Here is a 15895-nt window from a genome sequence, read left to right on the forward strand (position 1 = left end):
TACCACTATGCCTGGCTAATTTTTGTATTTTTAGTAGAGACGGGGTTTCACCGTGTTAGCCAGGATGGTCTTGATATCCTGACCTTGTGATCTGCCCGCCTCGGCCTCTCAAAGTGCTGGGATTACAGGCGTGAGCCACCGCGCCCGGCCTGTTTCTTCTTTTTTTTAAGAGTTGAAGTCTTGTTCTGTTGCCCAGTCTGGAGTGCAGGGGCACAGTCATGGCTCACTACAGCCTCAAACTCCTGGGCTCAAGCAGTCCTTCTGCCACAGCCTCCTGAGTAGCTGGGACTATAGGTGTGCACCATCATGCCTTGCTAATTGTTGGGGTTTTTTTGTTGTTGTTGTTGTTTAATTTTTGTTTGTTTTTTGCAGAGATGAGGTCTCTGTGTGTTGCTCAGGCTGGTTTCAAACATCTGACCTCAAGAGATCCTCCCTCCTTAGCTTCCCAAATTGCTGGAATTATAGGCATGAGCCACCACACCTGGAGATTGTCTTTGTTTCATATAGATTGTACTTGCAAGTAAGTTGAACCAAACCACAATTTAAAGAATGCTGTCCCAACAATACCAGAGAGAATTTTATACTTAGCAACTTCTGCTGCGTGCCACTCTACTGGCTGAAATAGTTTGCAAAGTGTTTTTACTCTTACTGCACTCATCTGATCCTTATAATAGCCTGTGATGATAGGTATTCTGATTTTACAGAAAAGGAAGTTGAGACTGACTTATCCAAGGCTTTGAACCTTCTAAGTTGGGGATCAGGCTTACTGTGTAAAAAATGAAGATGTTAAGCTCTTGAGACATTTTGTGCTAAATATCAGTGAAGTATTTTAGAGAAAGCAAATTCTCCAACAGTAAGTGAAAATTACCATTTCTAACAGACTATTGCTAAAATATTTTTGGTTTCTTGTGTTGGATAGTATGCTTATTTATAAGCCTGAATAAGATTATGCTCCTTATGTTGCTTCTCAAATAAAAATAAAGATTTATAATTTTTAAAAAGTAGATCTGAGAAGAATCTTATGCATTCTACCAGAAGAAAATGTGATGGAATTTGTTTTTGTATCTTGGCCTAAAGGAAAGTCTGTCCAAATATAATAAAAAATGCAAAAGCCATAAAAGTTTGATTAATATAACTACATAAAAATAACCACTATAAACAAAGTCAACACGAGATAAACCGGGAAAAGTATTGCTAGTCATGTAAGATAAAGCTGATTTTTCTTAACAAATCAAGAAGAAAATGTTAGTATAAGTAGGAGTAAGGAAATGCATATGCATATCATGTCAAAAGAAATGCAGATTACTCTTAACCATATAGAAATACTCAATTTCACTCATAAAATATAAGCATATAAAATGCAAAATTTCATCTGTTAGATTAGCAAAGCTAAAAGGTTTCCGCACTCATGGTGTTGGAAAAGATGTGAGTAGATCGGCTTCTTGGGAGGCTTAAGGCAGGAGGATCTCTTGAAGCCAGGAGTTTGAGGCCATAGGTCACTATGATTGTGCCTGTGAATAGCCACTGCACTCCCTCCTGGGCAACACTGCGAGGCCTCATCTCTAAAAAAAGTGAAAAGGAGGTGTGAGGAAATGGCACTCCCATGCGTTGCTGGTGGGACTGTAAATTGATATAGGCTTCATGCCAGAGGGGCAATTTGGTGTTACCTCTCAAAAAGCACATATCCTTTGACCCAGGGATTCTGATTCTAGCAGTTTATCCTATGGATACACCTGCACTCATGTAAAATGATATACATGCAAGATATTCATTACAACATTCTTTTAATAGTCTCTGGAGATTTAAACTCACCTTGTTATCTATATTTAGAACTTTTTATTCTTAATATAATTTTATCTTCTCTCTTTTTTTCTTAATCAGTTTTACTAGAGACTGGTTTGTTGGTTATTTCAAGGTACCATGTAAAAAATTGAATTCTGTTGCAATCAACAGAAATCTACTCTGGCAAATTGAATCAGAAAAGGAACTTATTGAAAAAGAATATTAGGTAGCCCAAAATTACCACCTTGGTAGCTAGAAAACTAGGCTGGGAAAATGGCATCCAGGATCAAAGAGTAATACAAATTCTTTGAAATTTTTTGAAGCATCTTTATGACCTAATGTATCATCAGTATCTTAAATTGTTTGCCTTAAGAGGTATATATTCTATTCATTGGGAGTTTAATATATACATAAACATACACACGCACATACATCTATATATACACACATAACCACATTAATTTTATTGTTCAATTTTTCTGTGTATACCTTTTGGTCTGCCTGATCCATTTTGTTTTGTTTTGTTTTGTTTTGTTTTGTTTTTTGAAATGGAGTCTCACTGTGTCACCCAGGCTCGAGTACAGTGGCATGATCTCGACTCACTGCAACTTCCGCCTCCTGGGTTCAAGTGATTGTCCTGCCTCAGCCTCCCGAGTAGCTGGGATTACAGGTGCCCACCACCACGCCCAGCTAATTTTTTTGTATTTTTAGTAGAGCTGGGGTTTCACCATGTTGACCAGGCTGGTTTTGAACTCCTGGCCTCAAGTGATCTGCCTGCCTCGGCCTCCCAGAGTGCTTGGATTACAGGTATGTGATTGGCCTGTAATCTATCTGTTTTTAATTGCAGTGTGTTAAAAAATTTCTTAAATTAATTTTTGATTAATTTCTCTATATAGTCATTAATTTTTACTATAGGTTCATACAGATTTTATCATTGTTACATCTTCTTGATGGGTTGCTCTTATTTTAAAAAAGATAGTGAGGAAGATTTTATTCAGGGAGGGCCACTACAATGGGGTTTGTAAAAGGGGAGAGAGTCAGCTCAGCTCTAGATGGGTTACCTTTTTAATCATTTTGTATTTCCTTCTTGATTCCTTTTAAAGCTTTTCTCCCTGCTTCGCCGTGCACTAGCTCTGTAACCTTGGGCTAAGTCATTTAATCCCTCAGTTTTCTTATTGTAAAATGGGCATAATACCTACCTTATCAAGTTTCTGTGAAAATTCACTGAGAAAAATATGTGTATTTACATTAATATACATGTAGTAGGTTTTCAGTAAATGGATGTAAACTACTCACTTGCCTTAAGGCTTTCCATCCCTTTATTTTTATTTTTTTAAGCATCTAATTTTAACACTATTTGCCTATAATTCTGAATGTGCTTAAGGGACTAAAATAATCATCAGGACTTTTTTATTTTTGAGACAGAGTCTTGTTCTGTTGCCCAGGCTGGAGTGCGGTGGCATGATCTCAGCTCACTGCAGCCTCAACCTCCTGGCCTCAAGTCATCCTCCCACCTCGGCCTCCCAAGTAGCTGGGGCTACAGGCACATGCTACCACACCTGGCTCCTTTTTTATTTTTTGTAGAGATAGGGTCTTGCTATGTTGCCCAGGACTTCTTTTTCAAGTGGGTGAAGGTGATGGAATGTTTGCCTCCTGAACATAGGGTCTAATAATTCTGTAGTGCTTGGAAAAGGTTTATGTTACTGTTTTCTGTATTTGCTTTACGTCCAATGTTTCTATCTAAATATCTTCTGCATTACTCAGTATACTAATTAAGAGTCTTTCTAAAATAGTTGATTCCTGTGTGAGGGAAATGCAGGGAAAAAAATAAGATAGTTGAGACAACTGAAAAAGGACAAAAGGCAACTTTCTTGGGAGACTACTTTTCTTTTTTTTTTTTTTTTTTTTTTTTTTTTTTGAGACGGAGTCTCGCAGTCGCCCTGGCTGGAGTGCAGTGGCCGGATCTCAGCTCACTGCAAGCTCCGCCTCCCGGGTTTACGCCATTCTCCTGCCTCAGCCTCCCGAGTAGCTGGGACTACAGGCGCCTGCCAACTCGCCCGGCTAGTTTTTTCTATTTTTTAGTAGAGACGGGGTTTCGCCGTGTTAGCCAGGATGGTCTCGATCTCCTGACCTCGCGATCCACCCGTCTCGGCCTCCCAAAGTGCTGGGATTACAGGCTTGAGCCACCGCGCCCGGCCTACTTTTCTATAATGAATATTTATCAACCTCAGTGGGATGCAGAGTTATTTTTTAAGCCTTTAAAATTAATATATATTTAGACCACCAAATATACATTGAAGGTATAAAGAAGTGTCATGTACATTTAAGGAGACAGAAGTGTATACTTTCCTCCACCTTTTTGATAGTATTTAAGACTTACCATTTATTCTGTTCTTAGCTTTGATTTTTATCATTTATTTATATAACCCACATGTATTGTGCCTCTTATGGGTCTGACATCTTGGATTTAAAAATACATAGAAAGAAGGGGAAAAGACAGAAGAATTTCAGTTGAGAAAACAGCATAAACGGTTTTAAAATACCGTATGGCATGTATATGTTGTGACAAGACAGTCAAGGGTTGAGCTGCACAGTGCTTTAGAAAGATAAAGTTGTGGTCCATCTCTGAAGAATCTTGAATGATGTTGAAAAGTTTTAACTTTATTCTATAGGCCAGTCAAAATCACTGAAGGCTTTGAGGATAAAAACAAATCAAGTTAGAGGCCGGGCACGGTGGCTCAAGCCTGTAATCCCAGCACTTTGGGAGGCCGAGACGGGCGGATCACGAGGTCAGGAGATCGAGACCATCCTGGGTAACACTGTGAAACCCCGTCTCTACTAAAAAATAGAAAAAAAAACTAGCCGGGCGAGGTGGCGGGCGCCTGTAGTCCCAGCTACTCGGGAGGCTGAGGCAGGAGAATGGCGTAAACCCTGGAGGCGGAGCTTGCAGTGAGCTGAGATCCGGCCACTGCACTCCAGCCCAGGCGACAGAGCGAGACTCCGTCTCAAAAAAAAAAAAAAAAAACCAAGTTATATACTGAAAATATACACAAGATTAGATGCAGGTTTTTACAGGAAAATACTTAGGCAGTGTTGAGAAAGAAATGGAAAAATACAGTATTGTGAATAAAACTCCAGCTTATTATTATTTTTTGCCTAATGAGTTTTGTTTTCATTTTTATTTATTTTTTATTATTATACTTTAAGTTCTAGGGTACATGTGCATAACGTGCAGGTTAGTTACATATGTATACTTGTGCCATGTTGGTGTGCTGCACCCATCAACTCGTCATTTATATCAGGTATAACTCCCAATGCAATCCCTCCCCCCTCCCCCCTCCCCATGATAGGCCAAGGTGTGTGATGTTCCCCTTCCCGAGTCCAAGTGATCTCATTGTTCAGTTCCCACCTATGAGTGAGAACATGCGGTGTTTGGTTTTCTGTTCTTGTGATAGTTTGCTAAGAATGATGGTTTCCAGCTGCATCCATGTCCCTACAAAGGACGCAAACTCATCCTTTTTGATGGCTGCATAGTATTCCATGGTGTATATGTGCCACATTTTCTTAATCCAGTCTGTCACAGATGGACATTTGGGTTGATTCCAAGTCTTTGCTATTGTGAATAGTGCCGCAATAAACATACGTGTGCGTGTGTCTTTATAGCAGCATGATTTATGATCCTTTGGGTATATACCCAGTAGTGGGATGGCTGGGTCATATGGTACATCTAGTTCTAGATTCTTGAGGAATCGCCATATTGTTTTCCATAATGGTTGAACTAGTTTACAATCCCACCAACAGTGTAAAATTGTTCCTATTTCTCCACATCCTCTCCAACACCTGTTGTTTCCTGACTTTTTAATGATTGCCATTCTAACTGGTGTGAGATGGTATCTCATTGTGGTTTTGATTTGCATTTCTCTGATGGCGAGTGATGAGCATTTTTTCATGTGTCTGTTGGCTGTATGAATGTCTTCTTTTGAGAAATGTCTGTTCATATCCTTTGCCCACTTTTTGATGGGGTTGTTTGTTTTTTTCTTGTAAATTTCTTTGAGTTCTTTGTAGATTCTGGATATTAGCCCTTTGTCAGATGAGTAGATTGCAAAAATTTTCTCCCATTCTGTAGGTTGCCTGTTCACTCTGATGGTAGTTTCTTTTGCTGTGCAGAAGCTCTTTAGTTTAATGAGATCCCATTTGTCAATTCTGGCTTTTGCTGCCGTTGCTTTTGGTGTTTTAGACATGAAGTCCTTGCCCATGCCTATGTCCTGAATGGTACTACCTAGATTTTCTTCTAGGGTTTTTATGGTATTAGGTCTAACATTTAAGTCTCTAATCCATCTTGAATTAATTTTCGTATAAGGAGTAAGGAAAGGATCCAGTTTCAGCTTTCTACTTATGGCTAGCCAATTTTCCCAGCACCATTTATTAAATAGGGAATCCTTTCCCCATTTCTTGTTTTTGTCAGGTTTGTCAAAGATCAGATGGCTGTAGATGTGTGGTATTATTTCTGAGGACTCTGTTCTGTTCCATTGGTCTATATCTCTGTTTTGGTACCAGTACCATGCTGTTTTGGTTACTGTAGCCTTGTAGTATAGTTTGAAGTCAGGTAGCGTGATGCCTCCAGCTTTGTTCTTTTGACTTAGGATTGTCTTGGCAATGCAGGCTCTTTTTTGGTTCCATATGAACTTTAAAGCAGTTTTTTCCAATTCTGTGAAGAAAGTCATTGGTAGCTTGATGGGGATGGCATTGAATCTATAAATAACCTTGGGCAGTATGGCCATTTTCATGATATTGATTCTTCCTATCCATGAGCATGGTATGTTCTTCCATTTGTTAGTGTCCTCTTTGATTTCACTGAGCATTGGTTTGTAGTTCTCCTTGAAGAGGTCCTTTACATCCCCTGTAAGTTGGATTCCTAGGTATTTTATTCTCTTTGAAGCAATTGTGAATGCAAGTTCATTCATGACTTGGCTCTCTGTTTGTCTGTTACTGGTGTATAAGAATGCTTGTGATTTTTGCACATTAATTGTGTATCCTGAGACTTTGCTGAAGTTGCTTATCAGCTTAAGGAGATTTTGGGCTGAGACAATGGGGTTTTCTAAATATACAATCATGTCATCTGCAAACAGGGAGAATTTGATTTCTTCTTTTCCTAACTGAATACCCTTATTTCTTTCTCTTGCCTGATTGCCCTAGCCAGAACTTCCAAGACTATGTTGAATAGGAGTGGTGAGAGAGGGCATCCCTGTCTTGTGCCAGTTTTCAAAGGGAATTTTTCCAGTTTTTGCCCATTCAGTATGATATTGGCTGTGGGTTTGTCATAAATAGCTCTTATTATTTTGGGGTACGTTCCGTCAATGGACTTTAAACCATCAAAGATCAAAAGGGACAAAGAAGGCCATTACATAATGGTAAAGGGATCAATTCAACAGGAAGAGCTAACTATCCTAAATATATATGCACCCAATACAGGAGCACCCAGATCATAAAGCAAGTCCTTAGAGACTTACAAAGAGACTTAGACTCCCATACAATAATAATGGGAGACTTCAATACTCCACTGTCAACATTAGACAGATCAACGAGACAGAAAGTTAACAAGGATATCCAGGAATTGAACTCATCTCTGCACCAAGCGGACCTAATAGACATCTATAGAACTCTCCACCCCAAATCAACAGAATATACATTCTTCTCAGCACCACATCGCACTTATTCCAAAATTGACCACATAATTGGAAGTAAAGCACTCCTCAGCAAATGTAAAAGAACAAAAATTATAACAAACTGTCTCTCAGACCACAGTGCAATTAAACTAGAACTCAGGACTAAGAAACCCAATCAAAACAGCTCAACTACATGGAAACTGAATAACCTGCTCCTGAATGACTACTGGGTACATAATGAAATGAAGGCAGAAATAAAGATGTTCTTTGAAACCAATGAGAACAAAGATACAACATACCAGAATCTCTGGGACACATTTAAAGCAGTGTGTAGAGGGAAATTTATAGCACTAAATGCCCACAAGAGAAAGCTGGAAAGATCTAAAATTGACACTCTAACATCACAATTAAAAGAACTAGAGAGGCAAGAGCAAACACATTCAAAAGCTAGCAGAAGGCAAGAAATAACTAAGATCAGAGCAGAACTGAAGGAGATAGAGACACAAAAAACCCTCCAAAAAAATCAGTGAATCCAGGAGTTGGTTTTTTGAAAAGATCAACAAAATTGACAGACCGCTAGCAAGACTAATAAAGAAGAAAAGAGAGAAGAATCAAATTGACGCAATAAAAAATGATAAAGGGGATTATCACCACCGACCCCACAGAAATACAAACTACCATCAGAGAATACTATAAACACCTCTACGCAAATCAACTAGAAAATCTAGAAGAAATGGATAATTTCCTGGACACTTACACTCTCCCAAGACTAAACCAGGAAGAAGTTGAATCCCTGAATAGACCAATAGCAGGCTCTGAAATTGAGGCAATAATTAATAGCCTACCAACCAAAAAAAGTCCAGGACCAGACGGATTCACAGCCGAATTCTACCAGAGGTACAAGGAGGAGCTGGTACCATTCCTTCTGAAACTATTCCAATCAATAGAAAAAGAGGGAATCCTCCCTAACTCATTTTATGAGGCCAACATCATCCTGATACCAAAGCCTGGCAGAGACACAACAAAAAAAGAGAATTTTAGACCAATATCCCTGATGAACATCGATGCAAAAATCCTCAATAAAATACTGGCAAACCGGATTCAGCAGCACATCAAAAAGCTTATCCACCATGATCAAGTGGGCTTCCTCCCTGGGATGCAAGGCTGGTTCAACATTCGCAAATCAATAAACGTAATCCAGCATATAAACAGAACCAAAGACAAGAACCACATGATTATCTCAAAACTCCAGCTTATTTTAAATGCCACTCGGTAACATTCAACTCAAGAGCTTTAAATGTAGTTTTTCCTTGAGGTCTTTTAACATGTTACTTTATTAGTTAGACCCTTCTAGACAACCATATATATCCTATACTTCTTTTCCCCCATAGGACTTAGTACAGCAGCCGTAACATACACACACACACACACACACACACACACACACACATACACACACACACACACACACACACATACACACACTTGTTTGTTTGCTGTCTGTTTCCTTCCACAAGATTATGAGCTGCACGAGAGCAAGGACTTTATTGTGCAGTGCTGCTCCTCAGTGCTTAGAACGGTGCCTGATTTGTCACCTTTGATAAATATTTGTTAAGTGAAAGAATGCATATTCAAATTGAGATGACCACAGTTTCTAATGTGATTTATAGTATGAGGCAGCAGTAGGACAAGATATTGGTTCCTTCCTAGAAAGTCCTGTTAAAAAGTATTTTCTTTTCCCTTTCTTTCAGACTTTATATTCAGAGCACCAATCAAAATAAGCAAGCCTGGGGAACTTCGTGAGGAATATGAAAGCTTGAGAAAGGTATAGTATTATCATGTCATTAATTTTCTTAAAGTAGATTGAAATAATGACATTGAAGAATGCTTAGTGGGAGTCTTGATTTACCAGGTTTTAAAAAATTTATAATGCAGATCTTTCTGCACACTGCCTTATACCAGCCTAGTTAGATTTGGAGCTATAATGGAAGTAGAGTAAACCTTAACCCAAGATTACCTTTTTAGTTGTCTTTTCAAAGATGAAGATGTAGTTCACAGAGTCTGTCACATGCCAGCTGCTACTGGCCACCAGAGAGGTATTGTTGGTACTTTTAATAGGTGCCCTTGCTAATAATTGTTTGTATTATTTTTATCTCGCAAGGTTCTTCTAATTACGTGTAGCTGGTGTTACCCGTTATTGCTCACTCTATTAAATACTCCAAAAGAACTGTCATGTAGATCAGTAAGGGGATAGTGAAATAATTTCCTAATTAGAAAACATTTGCCAGGCCGGGCGCGGTGGCTCAAGCCTGTAATCCCAGCACTTTGGGAGGCCGAGACGGGCGGATCACGAGGTCAGGAGATCGAGACCATCCTGGCTAATACGGTGAAACCCCGTCTCTACTAAAAATACAAAAACTAGCCGGGCGAGGTGGCGGGCGCCTGTAGTCCCAGCTACTCGGGAGGCTGAGGCAGGAGAATGGCGGAAACCCAGGAGGCGGAGCTTGCAGTGAGCTGAGATCCGGCCACTGCACTCCAGTACGGGCGACAGAGCGAGACTCCGCCTCAAAAAAAAAAAAAAAAAAAAAAAAAAAAAAAAAAAAAAAGAAAACATTTGCCATTGGGAAAGCTTTTATCTGTGTCCATATCATCTTATTTATGATGTTTTCAAACTAATTGTCTGGGAATCACCTAGAGAATTAAGAAGTGAAAAAGGTTGGTAATAAGAAGTATGTTGCTAGATGTGTGTCATTCTTTCCCAGCCCTCTCCCTGCACCATCATTCCTCACTCAGCTTTATAGTTGATTAATCATTCTACATGTGAGCATCTAATACTTTGTAAATGTAAGTGATCCACTTAATCTGGATCAAGCATCATCATAAGATAGAGGTGAGATAATAATGCTGTTGTCACAAGATGCTTGGGGTGTTGCTTTGCCAGCTGGAAACCTCTGTGGCTGGTGGTGCCTTTGCCTACGTTTTACTTGGGCCTACTGGGCTCGTTCTGCCCGCACGTTCTGCCAGGCTGTGCTCAGCTTGCACTACCAGCCTGGATCCCATGCCTGCCAAAGGCGAACTAGGTGCAGAGGGGAGGGGTGCGTGCGCAAGCGAGCATGGGTTCCAGCTGCTGTGCACAGCCAGGCATACTGGCTGCGACTGGGCAGGGAGCTCCAGGTGCTGGCATGGGCACTGGCTCCTGTGAGGCTGTGGCTGGACCAGGCCTACTGCAAGCGGCTTCCACTGCTGGCACTGAGGAACGTGGTGGTGCCTGGAAGCTTGGGGGTGCCAGAAACCACAGACCCCCAAAGAGGGTGTCATAGCCCTGGCTCGGGAGCACCTCGGTCTGGGCTCCCTGAAGGGCTGCAGCTCTTCTCTCTTTTCTCGTTGCCCGCAACATGGTGAGTGAGCGACGTGTTTCAGCCATTTGTGTGACAGCTCTTTCTGTCCCGGTCCCAAGCTCTTGTCCCGCGTCCAGAAAGAATGAGGTACGTGGACAACTGGAGGGTGAGTACGGTGAAGAGAAGCTTTATTGAGTAACAGTACAGCTCTCAAGAGACTGAGGTGGGTAGCTCCTTTCCACAGGCAGGTCATTCGGACATCTACTCAGCACTCAGCTGAGAGGAGATCCATAGTGGGTAGCTCCCCTACACAGGCAGGTCATCCCCATGTCTGCTGGAGTCTGGCTGAATCCAGGGCTTTTATGGGCTTCAGGGGGGAGGAAGTGCATACTGATTGGTCCATCGGCAGGCCTGGAAAAAGCACTGTAAGTTCTCACTCCAGTCTGCAGAACTGGCAGCCCAACCGCCGGCTTCAGGTCATCCCCAACTTGAAGGTGGATCCGCCCCTTTCTGCCCAAGAGCCTGTCTACCTCCTGCCACCATCAACCTGCCCTGTACAGTACCCACAGTGCCCAGTCTGTGCCACAGGTCACTTGCAGGCCTGTGCCAACCTGCTCTCAGCACTCCCACAGCCTTCCTCCTGTCCTCTGGGGTGCCCAAAGTCCAGAGGGGGCCAAGGTGGCAGGGCACTGGCATGTCGGCACCACCCCAAGTCTGCTCCCACCCAGCCAGGTAGTGACAGTGCCTGGGCTCAGTCACAGCTTTCCTTTGAAATCGGCATGGGTGCTGGGAGTGGGGAGAGGCCAGGCAGTGGGAGCAGGCACTTCCGAGCCTGTAGGGGTAAGGGATGGGGTTGGGATCCCCCAAGAGTACAGGGATGCCTGCAGCCATGGCTGGGTGGCTGCAGCTACACCTGGCATGGCAGAGATCCTGCCCCTTCAACTCGGAAGTGGGCATGGCTCTTACTTGTTCCTGGCTCCCACTGACTCCTTCCGGCTCCGTGGAGCGTACAGTCCCAGCTGTGCCTTTCCCACTGCAGCTGGCATCTTCACAGTGCCCACTCCAGGCAGGCTGCTGCTGCCATCACTATTGTGGTGGTTTTCACTGAATGAAAAATCAGTGTTTAAAAAGGTCATATTAAAGAGAAAAGATAATAGGAAACTGTGGCTAGTTACTGTATGTTCTTTGATCTTTGCTTGTAAATGAGGGTGTCAAATGTTGACTTGGATCTTCATGCTTCATTTGTATTGGCATTGTGAGGTTTTTGTCTCTTTTAAAACTACTTATAAAGTTTTTTTTCTGTTGAAAAAGAAATTATTTTCAGGGACCACATAAAAAGAACAGGTTCTTAAATAAAATTTCAGAATGTGCACATACAATATTTACTTCTAATATATCTTTTTAAACATTTTGAAAATGTGGAAATTTTGAAGCTGTCAGTTTGAAGGTAATCTTAAAGAAAACAAGGAGTAGGAGGTAGAAAAAGGAGGTAAAGCAAAAGACATAGTACGAGTAGGGTTTTTTTTTTTTTTTTTTTTTTTGAGACGGAGTCTTGCTCTGTTGCCCAGGCTGGAGTACAGTGGCGCGATCTTGGCTCACCACAACCTCCGCCTCCTAGGTTCAAGCGATTCTCCTGCCTCAGCCTCCCAAGTAGCTGGGACTACAGGCATGTGCCACCATGCCCAGCTAAATTTTGTATTTGTGAGTGGAGATGGGGTTTCCTTATCTTGGCCAGGCTGGTCTCGAACTCCTGACTTTGTGATTCGCCTGCCTCCGCCTCCCAAAGTGCTGGGATTACAGGTGTGAGCCACCACGCCTGGCAAGAGTAGGGGTTTTTATAAACCTTGGGAGAGAGAAGGAAACCTTGAGGAACTGTGATTTATGTTCCTGTTAGAGGAGAGGTATGGGACGGTGGTTTTAAAAGGGGCTGATGCCATAATGTTTTTGAGTGAAGCTAGGATAATCTCATCCTGTATAAACTGGATTGGATTTGAGAAACACTCATCTATATCATTTGGCTTAAATAAAAGTTAGTTACTGGTCCCTCTTACCCACCCCGAGTACCCAAGTTATCCTACATCCATTGTACAACCTGGAAAATGGAAGTCTAAGCCATAACATTAAAAGGCACTAGTATGGCATATCCATACAATGGCATACTATTCAGCAATAAAAAGGAGTGAACCACTGATACATGCTACCACATGGGTGAACCTCAAAAAGATGGTAAGTGAAAGAAGGCAGATATAAGAGATGATATATTGTTATTCCATTTATAGAAAATGGCCAGAATAGACAAATAGTAGCGACAGATAGGTTAGTGGTCCATTGGGATAGGGTGTGGGAACAGGGATTAACAGTAAATGGGAATGAAGAATTTTATTGAAGTGACATAATGATTTCTAAAACAGATCTCAGTAGATCTTCAAAAGTTTCTGCTGAGCAAAGGAAGATAAGTGGAAATTAATTCTACACAACTCATTATTACTAATTCGATGTGTGATATGGTGGAGTTAAAGAGACTAAGACAGATCTATCTTGAAAGATTTGTAATCTAATAAGAAAAGCTTTTAAAATAATCTGCTTGTCACAGCTAACCTCAGCCTCGACCTCCTGGGCTCAAGCAATCCTCCTGCCTCTCAGCCTCCCGAGTAGCTAGGACTACAGGCACGTGCCACCATGTCCAACTAACTTTTTTTTTTGTAGAGATGGGGTCCCACTATATTGCTCAGGCTGGTCTCAAACTCCTGGGCTCAAGGGAGCCTCCTGCCTCAGTCTCCCAAAGTGTTGGGATTACAGACAGGAGCCACTGTGCCCAGCCTCTTACCATTTCCCACTTTCACTTCTAGGAATTTAATTGAAGGGATTGTATTTGCCCACATATGTTCGTGGGTACTCAGCACAGCATTCCTTTAAAACTGGGGAAACAGGCTGGGCCTGTAATCCCAACACTTTAGGAGGCCCAGGAGGGAGGATCGCTTGAGCCCAGAAGTTCAAGTCCAGCCTGGGCAACACACTGGGCATGGTGGCATGTGCCTGTAATCTCAGCTACTTGGGAGGCTAAGATGGGAGGATCGCTTAAGCCCAGGAAACAAAAGTTGCGGTGAGCTGAGATCACACCACTGCACTCCGGCCTGGGTGACAGAGTGAGACCCTGTCTCAAAAAAAAAAGAAAGAAAGAAAAGTACCTATATTAAAAACACACACACCACCCTCCCCCCCCCCCAAAAAAATGCTGTTCAGTGGAAAAAAGCAAGTCACCAAATATATTGTATTATTTCTCAAAAATTCTTCCCTCTGGCCAAGTGTGGTGGCTCACACCTGTTATCCTGACACTTTGGGAGGCAGAGGCAGGAGGACTGCTTGAGCCCAGCAGTTCAAGACCAGCCTGGACAACACAGCAAGACCCTCATCTCTACAGATATAAAAACTTTTCAAGTAGCCAGGCATGGTGGCGTGCTCCTATACTTCCAGCTACTCAGGAGGCTGATGCAAGTGGATCACTTAGAGCCCAGGATCCAAGTCAGCAATCAGCTATGATCCCACCACTGTGCTCCAGGCTAAGTAACAGAGAATCTCTCTCTTCAAACAAACAAACGAACGAACAACCTAGCTTCTTTGAAGTATTTAGCCTTAGACTGTAACACTCATGACCCCTCTCTGTCACTCTCCTTCATTCACAGAAAAACTGGCACTTAAATTTTAACTTCTCTCCAACTATTCCAGTGATCATTCCTGAAGGTCTCAATATTGGTATACTCTCTCAGTTCCTTCACCTCCTCTTTAAATACATCTTTTTCTCCATCTTATTTCAGCTATCTACTCCATAGTCATACCCTAAACTGTGATATCCATAACTAAACTATCTCCCAAGGCTCACATTTAAGCCTTTTATATTGGGACCACCACTTCCTAGCTTTCCAGCTTTATTTATATATGCTAGCGATCCTACTTTTACAATTTTCACCATCAAAGTTTCCAATCCATTGACCCTACAACTCTTTCACTGTCTATCACATCCTTTATGTACTCAATTTTCCCCTTAACCTAGATCCATCATCCAAAACTGTAACAACTTCCTTGTAACACTTCCCTGTCCATCTACCGCATCTCTCCATCATACTTCTGACAAAATCACAACCCCAGTTAAACCCAATATACTGCTTACTCTCAAAGTGTCCTAACCAGTCTTATTTCCATTGTTGTCCCAGGAAACAGAGGCAGCTAGTTGCCAACCCAATATCCATTTTCTCCTTCCTTACTAAGAGAACCCTGATTTTACTTAGGAAGTTAATGTTCCCAGCTAAAACATATGCTTCCCAGCCTCCCTAGTAGCTAGGGCAGTTTGTAATATCCCCAGTGCCTCAGCACATACTAGTGGCACAATATTTCATTAACCAATGAATATATATCATGATCTCATTTATACAGAAGACTAAAGTATATGTATGTGTCTGCATGTACAGGTAAGCATATAAGGGGTCTAAGATAAACACTAAACTTGATTCTAGGTACTTCTGGGAAGGACAGTGGGAAGAAAGGTAAAACGGGACTTTCACATTTTGCTCTGATTATTTTTGTGTTATTTTTCTTATGTTAAAAAATGACAATTAACTACAACACATGCAGAAAGAAAAAAAATCTAAATATATTTAGAAATATATGGCTATTCACAGAATAAAATTTAGAAACTCATAGTGACCTCAGTAAGCATACTAACTCAAAAGCCTCTGGCTAGAAAGGATGTTAAGAACACAGCTCCCTGTCCTCAGTAGGCCCCTCGGTCTTGGTTCAGTCCTGTTCTACAGTAGTCCCTTACCCCAGCCTGGTTTGTTCCCAAATCTCCCACAGGTAATAGAATCTAGGATTTTTAAATAAAGTAATACCTTTTAAAAGAACTAGAATTAGGGGAATAAAAATTCTTGTTAGCTTTTTACAGCCTTTATAAAGGTTTTTACTGTCACTTAAAGTAATAGCGTATACTAAGTGAAAAGAAGTAAAGCACTCCTCAGCAAATGTCAAAGAACAGAAATTATAACAAACTGTCTCTCAGACCACAGTGCAATCAAACTAGAACTCAGGACTAAGAAACTCAATCAAAACCGCTCA

General features: G+C 41.5%; 1 protein-coding gene across 1 annotated transcript in view; it reads left to right on the forward strand.

The window, feature by feature from the left end:
- Positions 1–15895, forward strand: part of RNF169 (ring finger protein 169) — a 96489-nt gene that overhangs the window by 31804 nt on the left and 48790 nt on the right. Inside the window, exon 2 of the mRNA XM_033204694.1 lies at positions 9200–9273. Within this exon, the coding sequence (XP_033060585.1) occupies positions 9200–9273 (74 nt within the window). The remainder of the gene's footprint in view (positions 1–9199; positions 9274–15895) is intronic.

This window comes from Trachypithecus francoisi, unplaced genomic scaffold (genome assembly GCF_009764315.1).
Source record: "Trachypithecus francoisi isolate TF-2019V2 unplaced genomic scaffold, Tfra_2.0 Lachesis_group8, whole genome shotgun sequence".
In the NCBI taxonomy this organism is placed as follows: Eukaryota; Metazoa; Chordata; class Mammalia; order Primates; family Cercopithecidae; genus Trachypithecus; species Trachypithecus francoisi.